The sequence below is a fragment of the Antedon bifida genome, chromosome 7 (assembly GCF_963402885.1).
Source record: "Antedon bifida chromosome 7, ecAntBifi1.1, whole genome shotgun sequence".
Classification (NCBI taxonomy): Eukaryota; Metazoa; Echinodermata; class Crinoidea; order Comatulida; family Antedonidae; genus Antedon; species Antedon bifida.
This window is the reverse complement of record NC_136232.1, coordinates 14,672,794-14,690,720: the sequence shown is the minus strand read 5'-3', so window position 1 is coordinate 14,690,720 and position 17,927 is coordinate 14,672,794. Positions and strand designations below refer to the sequence as shown.

General features: G+C 34.1%; 2 protein-coding genes across 2 annotated transcripts; one reads left to right on the top strand and one right to left on the bottom strand.

The window, feature by feature from the left end:
- Positions 1–2,325: 2,325 nt before the first annotated feature.
- Positions 2,326–3,514, top strand: LOC144848448 (uncharacterized). Its single transcript, XM_078705181.1, has 2 exons — positions 2,326–2,365; positions 2,483–3,514. Exons 1-2 carry the CDS (start codon positions 2,350–2,352, stop codon positions 3,367–3,369), a joined length of 903 nt encoding a protein of 300 aa, XP_078561307.1. The 5' UTR covers positions 2,326–2,349; the 3' UTR covers positions 3,370–3,514.
- A 1,069-nt stretch (positions 3,515–4,583) lies between these two features.
- LOC144849191 (carboxy-terminal kinesin 2-like) lies at positions 4,584–17,871 on the bottom strand. The gene is made up of 13 exons (XM_078706231.1): positions 17,738–17,871; positions 15,727–15,770; positions 15,251–15,500; positions 14,745–14,804; positions 14,093–14,336; positions 9,133–9,511; positions 8,815–8,943; positions 8,092–8,382; positions 7,593–7,739; positions 6,601–6,739; positions 6,259–6,472; positions 5,979–6,054; positions 4,584–5,341 (listed from the first exon to the last, which is right to left on the bottom strand). Exons 2-13 carry the CDS (start codon positions 15,742–15,744, stop codon positions 5,297–5,299), a joined length of 1,992 nt encoding a protein of 663 aa, XP_078562357.1. The 5' UTR covers positions 15,745–15,770; positions 17,738–17,871; the 3' UTR covers positions 4,584–5,296.
- Between the last annotated feature and the right edge of the window lie 56 nt (positions 17,872–17,927).

Genomic DNA, 17,927 nt, shown 5'->3' with positions numbered 1-17,927 from the left:
AATTGTTTTTACTTGATTCATAAATATTAGTATCTAAACTTTAGATTGATGATTTTTTTATTAAAAAAAATTCGTCGCACCCTACTTTTTAAGAGTTTTATATATGCTAATTAGTAATTAATTAGTAAAAATCTTAGAATTTCATCAAATTTTTTGAAACTTTACTTAATTATTGTCAAGATGCTAGTTAACATAAGTGTAAAATATTAAAACGCTAGGTAGCTACGTTTGGCTTCCAGAGGCTGTTAAACTTAATGTAAATTATACACCAAAAATTAACAAAATTGGTCGAAAATCGTTATTTTTCGATTTTCTCGAAAACTAAGCGATATTTTACCAAACAAACTACACATCAGGTTTACTTACATCAAGGTTTACCAATGTGCAAAATATGAGCCAATTCGAAATTTTTACCCTTGCCACTAAATTACGAATATGTCTGATTTTTGGTGACAAGCACTCAAAGCACTTACTTAAAATTGTTTTAAAATGGGTAAATTAATATTGTTACACTAAAAAACGGTATTATTCTTTAAAAATTAACTTAAATGTATAATTAAATTAAGTTATACACTATAACATTACCTACCATATCTTCTACTGGATTTAAGTACGTTCTTAAAAGTGTACTTAAATCTTACTGGCATCTCAGTTTGTCTCTTAATGTTTCTTTCAATTTTGTTCAAACTTCTTTTGTACATCCCTCATGTACTATAGTTCTCCAGACTTGTATGTCCTTTGCGCAGTCTTCTCAGTATTGGCATTTATGTTACGTTGCTTTAGATTATGTTCTTTGTAGGTTTTCTCTGCCCTCTCGTTTTATACCGACTTTAGAATGAGCTAGGTGTCACCGGGAAACATACATGGGATGCCAGAAAGACCCTCGTATTTTGACTCGTCTCCCGGCCTAACATGTGCTCCAGGTTTTACACATTTCTCCCGGACTACAAAGATAACTTAATTTTGATGTACAGGGTATATGTGTTATGTTCTGCATTAAAATATAATAAAAGCTTATAAATACAAACAAATTTACGATATTTAAACCATTGTACAGAGTACAACAATTTGTGGTCTTTATTTTTTTTCTGAACGGAAAGGGATTCCCCACATAGACGCCATCGCTTACGGTGACATCACACACTGCCCTCCTACCTCTCAATAATAGATAGCGCGCGATTGACCTAAAAAACACCACCATCCTCCCGTTTTTTAAACTTCAGATGTTAACATGTATGCGGAAAGGACATTAATGACAATGTTTTCTTGTCTATACGTACATGCGTACGCGTTGCAAGGTATGTTGTGTTATCTTGAATTCAATCAATCGGTCGCGTCGGACTGTCTGAGTTAATGCGTCCGTCCCTGCACTGAAACGAACGCGATATCCCTATACTATATAAACTATCAATTATAGCAAGGAACTTGTTGATTGCACTTTTGTCCATTAATGTATGAACAAATTGTTTTGTCGAAGTTGATAATGTAAGCTATTCACATTAAATTAATAGGATAGTTTTATGTTAACATTATTGCGAAAATATCAAGAAACAAAACAGTTGTTGCTGAATGCAACCGGCAAAAATAAACCGGGAAAGGGGGTCATTTCAAATTGACACTCTGTTCATTCTAAATTAACCAATTTATTCCCTCTGTCTCTTTTGTATTGTCTCACACTAGGTATTATTCGTACATAAGATAGCGAATGATTCGCTTTGGTAGTGGAAGCGAACTTAACTTTGATAAGTCATTTCGGCCAAAATAGTCGCGAATAAACAACATGGAGAGATGTTTCAAAGACCGGGGAGTATCGTTCATTGTAATCAGGTGTGATCTTAGAGGCTATTGCAGCTGCTCTGGAATGTTGCCATTGTTGTCATAAAGACAAACAATATCTGATCCTTCAATAACAACACTCGCTGTCTCTGATATGTATGGCAAACCAATCAGAAGTGGTAGGAGGGTAAATGGACTCGACTGAAACTTAATGTCCAGACGGCTCCGTTGTTAATCAGAATCCTCAATTTCTCGCTACACATACTGTCCATGGCTTCCAAATCGTTATTGAATAAACTTTGCAACTTCAGCAAGACGTATTCTCCACTTTCTGTCTGCGCATTCTTGGTTCGCTCTATTTGAACCATTTCCGAATTGCACATTGCACTGTGACACGCGCGCTCATCATTTTCGATCTGTGTTGGTACGCGCGCGTTTTACTAGTGAATGCGGGTCAAATTGTACTATGGAAACGGCAATAATAAACATTCAATTGAACAGCTAAAACGAAGAAGATCGTTTTATACTGACCACATCTGCTATTATTAACTAGAAATCTAAGAGAATTAATAAATGGATATGCCAAATGGTAAGATAATTTACTTATGTAGTATTTTTATTATATAATACTGTAATTGCATTGATTATTAAATTGATTTAGGCCTATACTGTACAACAATTCATTTTCATTTCTTTTGTTATTAAGGTCCTGTGCATAAGTTTGGGACCCGTCGTAGACATGAACCGAACAACCGAGAGCGCTCTCTCGAATTACCGCCATCGTTTAGAAGACCTAAACAAGTTCCAGTAAATTCAACAAATGATTCTGATGCTGGAACAATCAGAAACTTGCTAGCAAGTGCCCGTTCTGAGATTCAACGGTTTACTGATCTGATGTCCGATTACGTCGACTTAGCCGATAGACGAGTTCAAAATTTACAAGAACCACCGGCTGGTGCTTTCCCCGGAGGAACGACAGATGAAAAAATACAATATTATGAAAACAGACGTCGGATGTGTGCAGACGCATACGAAATGAGTTTGAAATCAAGAAAACGTGATGAAAATGCGAAGAATTTACAGATTTTCCCAGATGACGGTTTTAGAAAGAGATATTTTCTGAGAAAAGAAATGAGGATGGAAATGAAACGCGAAGCAGAGGAAGAATTTGCACAGCTATGCGAACACATAGTTGAAATCAGGCAACGTAAATTTAATCGTGCTAATAGTGTAGCCGATGTTCAAGAAGTTGGACATTCCCGCTCAAATGAGGAGTCACAGGCGTTACTGACTAGACGACAGTTAGTTGAGAGCGAAGATAGGAATAGAGTAATGGATCATAGTGCTGGTGATGGAGCAACGAACCAACACCAAGGAGATGTAATGACACGTCGTGACGAGACCACGACGCCAGCCATTGATGGTGATAACGCAACAGTAGGCAGTAATCAACAGGAAGGTACTACTTCCCAACCTCGCCGCCACCGTTGGCGAATTCGTGTGCCGTGGCTTCGACGGATCTGGCGATGGGCACGCAAGCACCGACGGCGAAACAGCAGAACTATCCCGGATGCTGCAGCAGACAACCAATAGTGGTTTTTTAAAAACTTTCATGATATTTGTATTTCAAAATGTGAATTAAACAAGATTTCATAGCAAAACGAGTTTTAAGTATTATTGTTCACACACAAGAAGCTGGAAATAATTCCAAAATCAAAAGCTTAACATTTCTGTTTAAAAAAAACTCTTAATAGCTTGGTATGTAACATCGTACCCCCCATACAAAAAAATACACTTTCGTAAACAAACACCTATTTCGACACAACAGTCTACTGTAATTTTGTAGCCAGCGACTCCAATATCCCTCCCTCGCAATATCTTGTTTCTGAAAACAATACTATGCGGGGATCGAGGTTCAGGTACATGAACATGGTATACCAATTATTTATTCGACCCAACTCCCCACTCTTAAACTCACTGTCATATTATAATATATTAACCATTAACGTTATAGAAGTCCAGGGTTGGAACAGACTGCAGCGTAAAATTAACCAGCAGTACACAATACCGTGCATAATTTACCGGCAGTCAGTGTTTTTGTTTTGTTGACTGTTTGGATTGCTTGTGGGCGAGAAGATACGAACGGCCACTACACATTGTGTTCGTGGTAAACCCCGTCATATGGGTCGTTGATTTCTCCATAATCATTGCATTTTGCCGGGGATTCCCCATCATTTAAGTATTTCCGTAGTACCCTATTTATCTTCATTTCCCTACGTCCGTAAAATGTGGGCGAATTTCCGTAATAATTACGGACGTACGTTACGGACTTTGAAATAACAGTGTTGCTTCTTTCTGCAAATTTCAATCATATTTTCTTTTCTGGAGTGTCGGTGTACAGTTTGGAAATTTTGGTTTTACTGACTTATTTAGCATTTATTTAAAAATAATTACAGTCATTGATAATAATAATTCAATTTGTATTACAGTAATTGATTTTAATTGCTAGAACTTATTACATTACCGGAAGTACCTTCGTCGGGGACCTCCTCTAAACCTTCGCATTGAACGCAAATAATGTTATCCTATTGTTTGTCGCTTGTGTTTTACCGGCGGAAAAACAGGCGTTTATACGATCTATTTGGTACTGTAGCCCGATATAGAGTGTCATTTCTATTTATCGTGAATTTTACGTGCGAGAGTGCCATTTGCGGCCCTCTGAGGACTCTTGGGCAACCCCCTTAAAATAGTCCTGTAGTGTATAAGACTCTTTTACAGTGAATTGGATAAAACTTAAGAAACACATATATAACTATCAGCCTTTATTTTAGCAGTATAGTGCAATAGCATCCAGTTCTTTTATCAAATAATTATTAAAAGTACAGTACTAAGCAAAACGTTTATACAGTAGGCCTACTTACAGTATTTAAGAATGTTATATGCATAATTATAAAACAGTATATTAAAAAGTTGTTCATAAAGCAAGGAAACAATTAAGAAATTAAAACAGTACAGTATCTGGGTTAAAAGTTGAATTTCAGTTGTTTTATATATAGTCTAAACTATGAAACTACACTACAAAACAAAACTGAGATGTAGCTAAATATGGTAGTGATGTCACATCATCGTGTCCATATATGGGCACATCACATTTTTTGTCACATAAAGTTTGATAGTGTAGACAGAGCTTAATGTTCCATATATTATTGGACATTTATTAAAACCTATTTTGTATTCATATTTCAACAAATCAAGCATTAGATAGAAGCACAACACAATCGACTTGTTATTAAATGTCCCCAAATCTACAACTTAATACAGTATATGCAGACTACAATGAAAGGGCATGCAGTCTAACTAACCCTCTTGTGTTTGCAACCAGTGATGTAACCATGACACCAGACTTCAATAAAATCGGAACAATTCATCTAAAGAACTACTTCTACAGGTAGAGTACTTGTAATTGATGCAGTATACTGTATTCAAAAAAGTAGTGTAGAAATTTCAGGTGGTTCATTATTTATTTCATCTTTTTCTGAGCTGTTCCAATATTACACTGATTTACCTAGAATTTAAAAAAAAGTTTAATGAAGTTAAAAATGTTTTGGCAGTCCTTTATACAGTAAATTACATTATATACTACACTTTTCAATTGATGGCATCTAATTGGTTAATAGCAATGGAATAGTTATTGCCATGCTCTCTAAAGCTTTTTTCCCATTAACACGAAATGCAAGTGATTTGACAAATCACAAGTGATGTATTAGAACTGTCGCTGGTCATTGTTCAACTCGCAACTATGTCTTTGTGTTGCGTACTACTTGGAACTAAGCTTAACTGCACTCCTAGGAGAATTATTGTCCTGCGCATGTCTGTGCTTCCCCTCAATTTAATTGGAAGGTGCACAACGATGTATAGTATGCCTGCAATGGCTTGTGTTTAAACTTGCAGACAAAGTCCTTGATTAAGTGCTTGCTTGCCTACCCTAACAAAAGGCTGACTGTGCTTTCATCAGCACAAAATAAAGCCCTTGGTGATGATCTGGAGACATACTTACTATATCCCTCAACTTTATCTGGGAATACAGTATAGTCTCCAGATCACCTTGGGATATATTTTGAACCATACCCAGTAAATATTTGTAAACTATATAACAAGTCTATAACCTACATCTTTACATCACATGACAATGAAAGACTAACCTTCGTTGCGAACCTCAATGAGCACAGTGACTCGGAAAGATTTTCTTCTTTTGGTGATATGTTAACAAACATCAAACTATTGAAAAAAAAATAGAAATGCATACTTACAAAACGATTAATTTGTAAACTAAGAATTTCAACTTACAGTACTACTGCACATTATTTAATGAATTCATTTCATCAAATTAATACGATTTTAAAAACCTGATGGTTTATATTTATTTTATAAATACTAATCCAATTAAAAACTCTTGAATAATAACCCTAAATAATGTCTTACGTTTTTGAATTTCCACCAAGCGAGCTTTGTAAAAGGTATGTCAGCTTACTATTACGATAGGGGATATGAGAGCCTTTATTACCAAGGGACATGATGACATTTCCAAGATTACTCAAACTTTTGTTGATATTTTTGGTTTCTCGCAATCGATCCCCACTCGATCCAGAACTAGTAAGACGCTCACTACCAGCAAGATCTATCAGGTTCAGAGTTCCTATTTCAGACAATGTTCAAATAAAGTAAAAGGCATTAGGAATTATAAAGTATTTTCATTTTTGTGGATATAGTACAAGGCAGCAGTTGACTGTATAATACAAATAGAAATAAATTGTTCTGTCTAACCTTCACATACTTGTGATGTCAGTTCATTTGAACCATTCAGCTTTAAACGAAACACGCTATGTGATCGAGATGATCTTTCATTACAATCTGTTGCAGCAACAGAACGATTACACGATGCTTTTTCAAGTAATTTCTTCACCTATATTAAACAAATTACAAGGTGTAAATATCATGATACTGTAGGTATTTAGTAATACTGTAAAAGTGATGATGGCCAAGAACATTCCAATTTAACTGGCCAGTAAATTTTCGACGTCATGAAATATTTACATATAACACGTATGTAATATGTGACCAAATCTGGCAAAACCATACTTTTGTCGGAAATTATAATATATTATTATTTAAGTATTTCAAAAGTTTTTCAGTTTTATAAACTTACAAATCATTTAATTAGTTTACGAGAAAATTGCGTTTGCAATGAAATTCTTTTTAAAACACGCTGAAAACTCGCCCCATAGCAACACAGTATTTTGATCTAAAGTAATCTGTCAGGGTAGTCGATTTGGACGTAATTTGGCTGATTACATGAATTTCTAAATGTCGACAAAGAGAGGGTTTTGCCAGATCGGGTCATGTATAATTAACCCTTTAAATGCATTTTTCTGCGATTACATCAAAAACATAAAACAATAAACATAATTCCAATTTTTTAAATTCAATATCCAGAGGGAAACCCATATTCCATAAGAATTTCTTATAGAAAAAATAGTTTCTATCATTGAACTGATTAAAAAAAAGGGAATTCTAAATTAACTGTAATAACATCACACATGCCGTCATTAATATCCAAATTAGTTTTTTTTAAACTCCCAACCGTAGACCAACCAATTGTGCGTGATGTTTTTGTTATCGTAGTGTTGCGAAACCTCTTTAATGTTTAACATATTTTAACTATAAAAAAAAATCTATAGTTTTAAACACATTACAGCTACCGAAATTATTTTGGTAGTAGTGTTTGCATATCTAAAAAAGAAATAAAACAAATGTACCTCGTTTTGAGATTTAACATCTACCAAAGTAAGATTGGTAACTTGAGAATCAGTTTTAATGTCATGCTTTAGTTTGTCTTCTCCGGACACCAATAAATCACGGATCATTTCATTGTAGATTTCCAAAAAGGATGCCTGCATTGTGTACTGTGAACAAATGTAAAAGCATTGAAAATATTAGTGTACAAAACAGGAAGTGAACAAATCATTGCCAAAAATATGCCAGATATAACATCAGCTTACTCAATTTACTTTGCTAGCAACTAATTATTTGGAAAAATCTCAACAATGTTAGATGGACACTAAAAGATTTAATCGAACAACATACCTTATCAATAAATATCACTTGGATGGAGCCCACCAGGATTTTAGTTTTAGAGTTTTTAACCTTGTACATTTAATTTGATTAACATAGTCTGCTAAATAAATTTATACTACACTTTGCAAACAACTAATCTGGAATTGTTTATTTTTACAAGAGCTTAAAAGTCATCCTTACTGTCCAACCATTAGCCTCTAATTCATCCACACATTTAAATATCTGTTCTACTGCTCTAGGAATCATTCCCATAGTTTCTTCATTAGGATTATTTGGACCTTCCATTGTGTAAGTCTTTCCACTTCCTGTCTGACCATAAGCAAATATACATACATTGTACCCATCAAGGGCACTCTGTACCATTTGCGAAATTTCCTCAAAAACTTCAACTTGACTGGAATCTGGGCTGAAAACTCTATCAAAGTCAAATGAATACTTGCTTCCACTTGATTTTCGTTGCCCTACACAACTCTGAAAGAAAAAGCATTTGTTGTTTTTTAGTTTGAAAGTATATTTTTCGTGAAAAACATTTTTTTGCTGAATATGCCATTTTTATGCCACATTGTATTGTTTAATTTTCGCCTTTTTTTAAAGCAAAATCATTATTTTTGTAAATTGTTTTTGAGAAAGTTAAACTACCATGGCCTATTCAAGTGTGATTTGATTTAGATACTAGTGAAGATCCAATTTAAATTACAGTAGAACCCCTTCTTTGGGACACCCATACTAATGAACACTTTGGAGCGCACCAAATGATTGATTTAACCCTCATTAAAGCTTGGTTTCCACTAGGACGGAACGCAAGGACATAATTTGACTAATCACAAGCAATGGATTATTCAAAAATGTTATTGGGCAACTCGCTTGCGTTGCTTGGTTAAGTATAAACTACTTAAATCTGACCTCGTCGACTTTATCCATCTCAAGAACATTGCAATCAATTCCTGTGAAGTGTAGATGGTTTATCTCACCACAGGTTTCTTTTTCTGCAGGTAACAGAGGACGTACTCTACAAAACACACGTATGTTTCCCTGTTGAAATGTAAAATTAAAGAGAAAAATAACAAAAGCAGTTAATATTTGCAACTTCAAATATCATACACATAACGTTTTTCCGGTGGTTCTACTACTTCTACTTGTTCTCTAAACATGACAGGGCTGCAAATTAATTGTTAAATAAAACACTATTAGAAAACTTCATACCACACATTTTATACATACTTTGAGTTCTTGGACAGTATTATGTAACTTTCTTCTTACTGATTCCGCCTCTTGTAAGTTAGACTCATTCACTTTTATGGTATCTAAGTGAGTTGCAATTTTAGCATGAAGACTAGCAATTATCTCCTCTTGGTGGGTACAAGTCTGCTGCGACTTTTCAAGTAAGACCTTTATAGATGCCACTTCTGCTTCAATGCCTACTTGATCAGATTTCATTTGTGCAATGTTACACTTGAGACCAATGCATTCCTTATGCATTACCTCTATTTCTCCCTCCAGTGATTTCTTTTTCAGCTCTAGTGATGAATTCCGTGCCTCTAAGTCTTCTGTTTCACATTGGTGCCTCCTCTTCATAGTTGCAACCTCGTATTCAAAATCTCTGCAATAGAAAATAATTCATGTGCATCATTGTACAGTCAACACCATTGGGATATCTGGGTTTCTGTAAATTTTGTCATTTCAAATCAGTCTTTTATTCCATTCTTCACATATAAAAAAATACAATAGCATTACATTATCAAAAAGATGCAACATTATCAGAGTGATCAATTGGTGATCCCAAAGTTGAAAAAAGCAAACCCAAAATAGTCAATATTTTATTGCATAATTGAAACAATTGTGCAACACCAATGTTCAATTTAACATGTTGTCAAGTCTAAGGTGCTGCAACCTATAGTCAAGTCTAAGGTGCTGCAACCTATAGGCAAGTCTAAGGTGCTGCAACCTATAGTCAAGTCTAAGGTGCTGCAACCTATAGTCAAGTTTAAGGTGCTGCAACCTATAGTCAAGTTTAAGGTGCTGCAACCTATAGTCAAGTTTAAGGTGCTGCAACCTATAGTCAAGTCTAAGGTGCTGCAACCTATAGTCAAGTTTAAGGTGCTGCAACCTATAGGCAAGTCTAAGGTGCTGCAACCTATAGTCAAGTTTAAGGTGCTGCAACCTATAGGCAAGTCTAAGGTGCTGCAACCTATAGTCAAGTTTAAGGTGCTGCAACCTATAGTCAAGTTTAAGGTGCTGCAACCTATAGTCTAGTCTAAGGTGCTGCAACCTATAGTCAAGTTTAAGGTGCTGCAACCTATAGTCAAGTCTAAGGTGCTGCAACCAGGTTTGTAAAACCTCCTTGACCATATAGTTATGGTTGTAGAACAAGTCTCAAAGCTTGCGTGTACATTTAAGAACCTAGAGCATTTTCGTATCTGAGTAATATTAGTGCTGTGAACAGACAAATGAGTGCCATTTGATTTACAGTTTTCTGTAACTTTGGGACTGTTATCACTGTAGAAGTGCTTAATAAATATGAAATCATCAAATATACCTATAGGCTAGTCAATCTAGCATTTTGAGTGAAACAAATTGCAAACAGAGATTTTTTTTTTTCAAATGGTTACATATGATAAGGTGATTATTTTTTGAGCATCACACCTCTGACACTCATCCCGAAGGTATGCAAATTAGCTTAAATATGCAAATTAGGGTGAAATTACAGGGTTACCATATCTTCAAAACTACTAATCCTAGAGAGTTCGTTTTTGCACAGTCTGGTTCAGAATATATATATTTATATTTGCTCTAATGAGACATTTTACAAAAAAATGACCGGAAGCACCAGATTTTGACCCTTGACCCCATTTCTCAATATTTACATAAATATGTGATTAAAATGTCTGTAGAGACTTTTTTTTGGACTCAATGACTTGGATATTGTTTTTCAATACCCACCATAGAACTGTATTATAATTCCCAAAATCACACCTTCGTCACGCACCTCGAAAGTATGCAAATTAGTAGTACAAGTAATATTAAATATGCAAATTAGGGAGTGAAATTACAGCGTTGCCATATCTCGAAAACCGCTAATGATAGAGTGTTGATTTTTTCACTAAAATATTTAAAATATGTATATTTATATTTACTCCAATGAAACATTTTACAAAAAATTGACCGGAAGTATGACATTTGACCCTCGACCCCATTTCTCAATATTGCATATATAATGAAACTAAAATGTCTGTAGAGACTTTGTTTTGCCCTCAAATGACTCAGATACAGGTTTATAATAGCCAACATAGAACTGTTTAGTAAATCTCAAAATCACACCTGTATCACTCACCTCCAAAGTATGCAAATTATTAGTACAAGTTACATAAAATATGCAAATTAGGGGGTGAAATTACAGGTTCCTATATATCGAAAACTACTAAGGCTAGAGAGTTGATTTTTTCAATAACTTGTTCAAAATGTACATATTTATATTCGCTCTAATAAAACATTTTACGAAAAAATGACCGGAAATACAACAATTGACCCTTGACCCTATTTATCAATGTTTGTATACATAATGCGACTAAAATGTCTGTAGATAATTTTTTTTGACTCAAATGACTCGGATACAGTTTTCCTATCGTCAGCATAGGACCGCTTTGTAATTCCCAAAATCACAATTTTGTCACACACCTTGAAAGTATGCAAATTATTAGTATAAGTTACATGAAATATGCAAATTAGGGGTGAAATTACAGTCTTCCCATATCTCGAAAACCATTAATGCTAGAGAGTTGATTTGAATTCAGAGTTGATTCAGAATGTACATATTTATATTTGCTCTAATGAAACATTTTACGCAAAAATTGTCGGAATTATGACATTTGACCCTCAAATCTATTTCTCAATATTTTCATATAATGCAACTAAAATGTCTGTACAGACTTTGTTTTGGCCTCAAATGACGCAGATACAGGTTTTCTATAGCCAGCATAGAACTGTTTAGTAATTCTCAAAATCACACCTCTGTTACTTCGCTTGAAAGTATGCAAATTAATAGTACAAGAAAGTTGCCATATCTCTATCGGTCATTTCGACATACATAAGGCAATTCACTGTAATTTGCGTATTTCATATAGCTTGTACTACTAATTTGCATACTTTCGGGGTGCTTGACTTATACTGGCTATATAAAACCTGTATCCGAGTCATTTAAGGCCAAAACAAAGTCTGTACATACATTTTAGTTGCATTATACGCAAATATTGAGAAATAATAATAATAATTATAATATTAATATCCTGGATGGTTCTAGGACACCTACCCCCTAGACAGTTACCCCCGGATGTTTACCACCCGGACAACTACCCCCTTAGGACAACTACCCAATTGGACAACTACTCCCCGGACAACTACCCCCTTAGGATAACAACCCCGCGGACAACTACCCCCTTAGGACAACTACCCCCTTAGGATAACTACCCCCGGTCAACTACCTATTATACACTGTTGCAGAGTCAGGTTGTTCCTAGGGGGTAATTGTCCAGGGGGTAGTTGTCCTAAGGGGGTTGTTGTCCTAAGGGGGTAGTTGTCAGGGGGTATTTGTCCGGGGGGTATTTGTCCGGGGGGTAGTTGTCCTAAAGGGGTAGTTGTCCTAAAGGGGTAGTTGTCCTAAAGGGGTAGTTGTCCTAAGGGGGCAGTTGTCTAGGTGGTGGTTGTCCGGGGGGTAGTTGTCCGGGGGGTAGTTTTCCGGGGGGTAAATGTCCAGGGGGTGAATATCCGGATACGTCCTGGATTTATATAGCGCCTAATGTTGTGAAACCTCTAAGCGCTGTACATAAACTAATACGAAAAAAGGGAATTCCAACCATGCCAAAAAAAACCCAAACCGAAGTATAGAGATACGCCTTCGTCGCTGAGATATGGGAAGACTGTAATTTATTTATTTATTTATTCACCCCCTTATTTGCATATTTCATGCTACTAATTAGCATAATTTTGAGGTGCATGACGAAGGCGTGATTTTGGGAATTACAAAGCGGTCCTATGCTGACTATAGGAAACATGTATCAGAGTTATTTGAGTCCAAAACAAAGTCTCTACAGACATTTTAGTCGCATTATGTATGCAAACATTGATAAATGGGGTCGAGGGTCAATTGTTGTATTTCCGGTCATTTTTTCGTAAAATGTTTTATTAGAGCGAATATAAATATGCACATTTTGAACAAGTTATTGAAAAAATCAACTCTCTAGCCTTAGTAGTTTTCGATATATAGGAATCTGTAATTTCACCCCCTAATTTGCATATTTTATGTAACTTGTACTAATAATTTGCATACTTTGGAGGTGAGTGATACAGGTGTGATTTTGAGATTTACTAAACAGTTCTATGTTGGCTATTATAAACCTGTATCTGAGTCATTTGAGGGCAAAACAAAGTCTCTACAGACATTTTAGTTTCATTATATATGCAATATTGAGAAATGGGGTCGAGGGTCAAATGTCATACTTCCGGTCAATTTTTTGTAAAATGTTTCATTGGAGCAAATAGAAATATGTACATTCTGAATACGGCTGTGAAAAAATCAACTCTTTAGCATTAGTGGTTTTCGAGATATAGGACAACTGTAATTTTTTTCCCTTATTTGCATATTTTATTTAAATTGTACTACTAATTTGCATACTTTTGAGGTGTGTGACAAAGGTGTAATTTTGGGAATTACAATGTGGTCCTATGCTGGCTATTAGGAACCTATGTCTGGGTCATTTGAGGGCAAAATAAAGTCTCTACAGACATATATGCAAACATTGAGAAATGGGGTCGAAGGTCAAATGTTGTACTTCCGGTCATTTTATCGTAAAATGTTGCATTAGAGTAAATATAAATATATACATTTTGAATAAATCAGTAAAAAAATCAACTCTCTCGGACTAGTAGTTTTTGAGATATGGTTACCCTGTAATTTCACCCTAATTTGCATATTTAAGCTAATTTGCATACCTTCGGGATGAGTGACAGAGGTGTGATGCTCAAATTTTCATCTCCTCATCATATATGACCATTTAAAAAAAAAAAATCTCTGTTTGCAATTTGTTTCACTTTGAGCTGTTTTTTTTTGCTAGATTGACTAGCCTACTAAAGGTAAATTAAGTAAATTATAAATAATACAACCCATAGTGCAGAAACCATTTTATACCTTATATTCCTTTGCAGTTGACTTATTGTCTGACAATTTTCAGATAAGATTTGATCTTTTTGTGCTAAACTTTTCTGTAGACACACATTCTTCATGTCAAGTTGTTCAGTTTGTTGATTATTCTCATTTAGATTCCTTTGAAGGCTATGATTGGTCATTTCTCTCATCTCCATTAATTTTTCCATATCTGATAATCGTCCTTTCAAATCCCAAGCTGGTCTTTTTTTAGGAGCTGTAACCGACTCTAAAATAGATAGATATAACAGATAAAATACCACTGAACGTGAAAAAGGAATGTAAAAATATTGACTATTTACTGTATTCTTTATGGTAGGCTACTGAACCGGATTCATTTAAGATTGGAAAGTGAACATTTTGTTATTTGAAAAAAAAAACCTTAATCATTTTGTTAAAATAGCGTTATTAATTATTCTTTTATTCGAAACTTCGAAAATTTAATTTTACAAATTGTTGATATTAAAGGTTAAAAAAATAATGAGAATGATTCAAAACATCAATCCTCTTTTTTTAGGGTTATTTTTCGTTTAATAAAAAAAAATCTAGTTATTTATTTTTTTAATTAAAAGAAATCTAGTTATTTATTTGTTTAATTAAATTGAATCTGCTGAGTATAACGAATGGTAAAAGGTACTTTTTGTAACTGCCACAGGTCGGTTTCCGGTTTTGCTTATTTTTGTACTAGCTGCACAACCTACAAAAAAAACAGAAGGCATTTAATTAGATTTAAATTTTTAATAATAAATTTTTAATTTTATTTTCACACCAAACACATGGTGTGAACATTTACAAAGTTACAGATAAGAAGTCAATATATTTGATCCACAGTATGGTCACCAAGAAAAAAAATGACAGTGCAAACCATTATTACCTCAGCCAGAATGGCGAGAAGTTATGAGGTCAGGGTGTTTTGCAAAGATTACTCAAAAAGTTTTCATAAGATGTTAAAGGATGGTTTCATAGCTAGGCAGAGGTTTGTGCTCTCTTAGTCTTAGCTCCCTTCTAGTTTAAATTAGTATGCTTATTTCAGGAGGCTGCCCTAACTTGTACAGAAAATGTCATAATTACAACATACATATTTAAGCTATAGTAACATAATTACTGTATACAAAATAGTACTGATTTTATGAAAACACGTACCTGTTCTTTTCGTTGAAAGTTTCTTAGCAACAATTTTTGGTTTCCTCAACTCAACAGACTTCTTGGGGAAGCATTTTTTAACCTCTGGTGCATTTACTTTTGTCTTTTTTGCAGCATTACTTTGTGAATTTTCAGGTAACTGGCGTTTAAATTGAGGTTTTGGAAGCTTAGACATGATTGGCAGTTTACTGGTTGGACAAACTTTTGCTACAGGAGCATTTGAACCATGAATGCCTGTAGTTGGTTGAGGCTTAAAAAGACATGATTGATTGTGAAAATGTTGTCATAATTATGAATACATTGTAAAATACTGTTAGTGTTATCAATGAATCGTTTCATACAAACTTATGCTTGGTTCCCACTAGAGTTGACCGATGGCAAGCGACAGACAGTTTGAATAATCCATGTCCTTGTGTCGTTTCTCTAGTGGAAACCAAGCATAATGACATAACAATAAATCATAGCAAAAAGCTTACACGACCAATTGATGACATATTGGGATTTCCAACTTTATCTTGTTCTGAAAAATAGAATAGTAGAAAATGTCTGATTTTTTAAAATAAAATATAAAGGGAATTACCCAGAAACAATATATGTTTTCATGCAATACTATCAAATAATAAATTATAAAGGGGAAATACAGTAAATTAGGACCTATACCCCTACCTCTCCTGTGAAAGTATTGATGAAAGTTATTAGTGCCGGGCAGGGCCACCCAGCATGGGCACAACCCTGTCATAAACAAAACAAAGGACCACAATGAACACCTATGTAAGTTAACAATGAACAAACCATGCCAACCTAGGGTGGTGATCAAAGCCCAACAATACAAAATAAATATTCATTAATTAAGCCAATTATTACTAAGCCATCTATCTATAAATTAATAGGAATCAATTTCTTGGGAATATTTTATTAATAATTGTACAATAGTATACAAATAATGAATGTTTATGAGTGGAATGGTAGAAATAATGGCATGAGGGAAATGATGAAATTGAAATATAACCTTTATTTTTTATGCTAACTTTCGCCGGTGTTTTCTTTTTAATTCTATTTATATTAGGGATAACAATGTATATTCAAAAGTTAATATAATATAAAATATTAAAAATAAAGAAATAATAATGAAAATCTGACTTATAGTTTCCGAAATATAAGGTTTAAAACATCGCCGAAAATGATCGTTTTTGGGGGCATTCCACAGTATTTTTTTGTTATGGATAGGACATATTTGAGAATATAATATCTTAGAAATAAAAAAGAATAAGATTCAAAGTAGAATAAATGTATACATATATGGCCAATATTAATTATGAAAATCAAAAAAAGGAATAAAGAGATTTTAAAATTTGTTTTGTATTATTTAATTATGTTGCCAAATTGTTGTTTTAGATGACTGAATGTTAATTAATAAAATTTTAACTGCAAATTTAATAATAAATATGATTTATACGTCGTTCAATAAATTTTGATAGTAAAAATGTGGAGTGAAAAGATATAATGTAAATTTTCAAAAAATGTATTCATAATCTAATATATATTCTCCTCCTGAGGACTATCTCATTATATAATGAGATAGTCCTCAGGAGGAGAAAATGAAATATCAAGATTTTTGCATAATACTAAATTAATAAATAAATGTAAAAAAAACCACCTAAAGCGTCGCGGACGGGACATTTATATTTGAAATGCATGTATGAAATTAATAAACAACAAAATTGTAATTAAATACTTGATTAAAATTATGTATTATTATTGAGACAAAGTAACTACCGTGTATCTGTTGATAAAACAGTAACATCAAATATGGTTTTTTTCATATTTAATAATATTAATAATATTCAATAACTTAAAAAATAAATATCAGAAAAATAAAAAAAAAGGTTATGTCTACTTTTAGAAATGAACAACCCACGGATCAAATACTGTGGAATGCCAAAACGATGTAAACATGTTGCCCCCTCCCTGGACACTGAGCTGGCCGTTTTCGGTAAAATAATTACATAAAATCACGTTTTTAAGTAAACAATTGTGTGTATTAACATTTTAAAATTCAATAAAATATATTAAAAAATTAGTAAATAAAAAATAATATTTATTTAACCTTATTCGAAGAATGTCAATATTTTATTATTAGTCCTGAGTGAGAGACATTATTTATTGACAATGTGACTTGGCTTGGACCTGGGTGGTGGTAGGCTACACGCAAGAAAAATATTATGGAGTGCACTAAATTTTTAACTTGCTTGATAGATTAAAAACAATTAAATTATTAAATCATCCATCCAGCCCGGGCCTATTACTTTTTACTGGCCTAGGCCTTGTAGCCTGGACTAGCTAGGCCAGTAAGAGGACTACAGTAACACTAGGCTAGGTCCTAGGCTAGCCTAGGACCTAGCCTAGTTAGTAGGTCTAGCTAGGCCTAGGCTAGTTAGGGTCCTAGCCTAATGTAACGGCGGCTGAGGAAAATCTAGGCCTACTTACTAAATAAATACTTGAAGAAAGACAGCAAATACTGTACTTCTTTAGCTGTTTTGTGGTGGGTGAACTCCTCTATAGTTGATTTCCGTGCGAGAGGCGAGCTGATGATATGATTTTTTGAATACAAACGCTTTTATGTGCCGCCCATGCGCACCATGTGTGAGGTGTGACGTTGGCAAATTAGATTACTCTG

Excerpts from the sequence above, each read along its gene's own strand:
- LOC144849191 (XM_078706231.1), bottom strand. Across the intron at positions 9,512-14,092 it reads CAACTGCAAAGGAATATAAG|AGATTTTGAATACGAGGTTG; the intron begins GTATAAAATGGT and ends TTTCTATTGCAG. Across the intron at positions 6,740-7,592 it reads ATGTTAAATCTCAAAACGAG|GTGAAGAAATTACTTGAAAA; the intron begins GTACATTTGTTT and ends TGTTTAATATAG.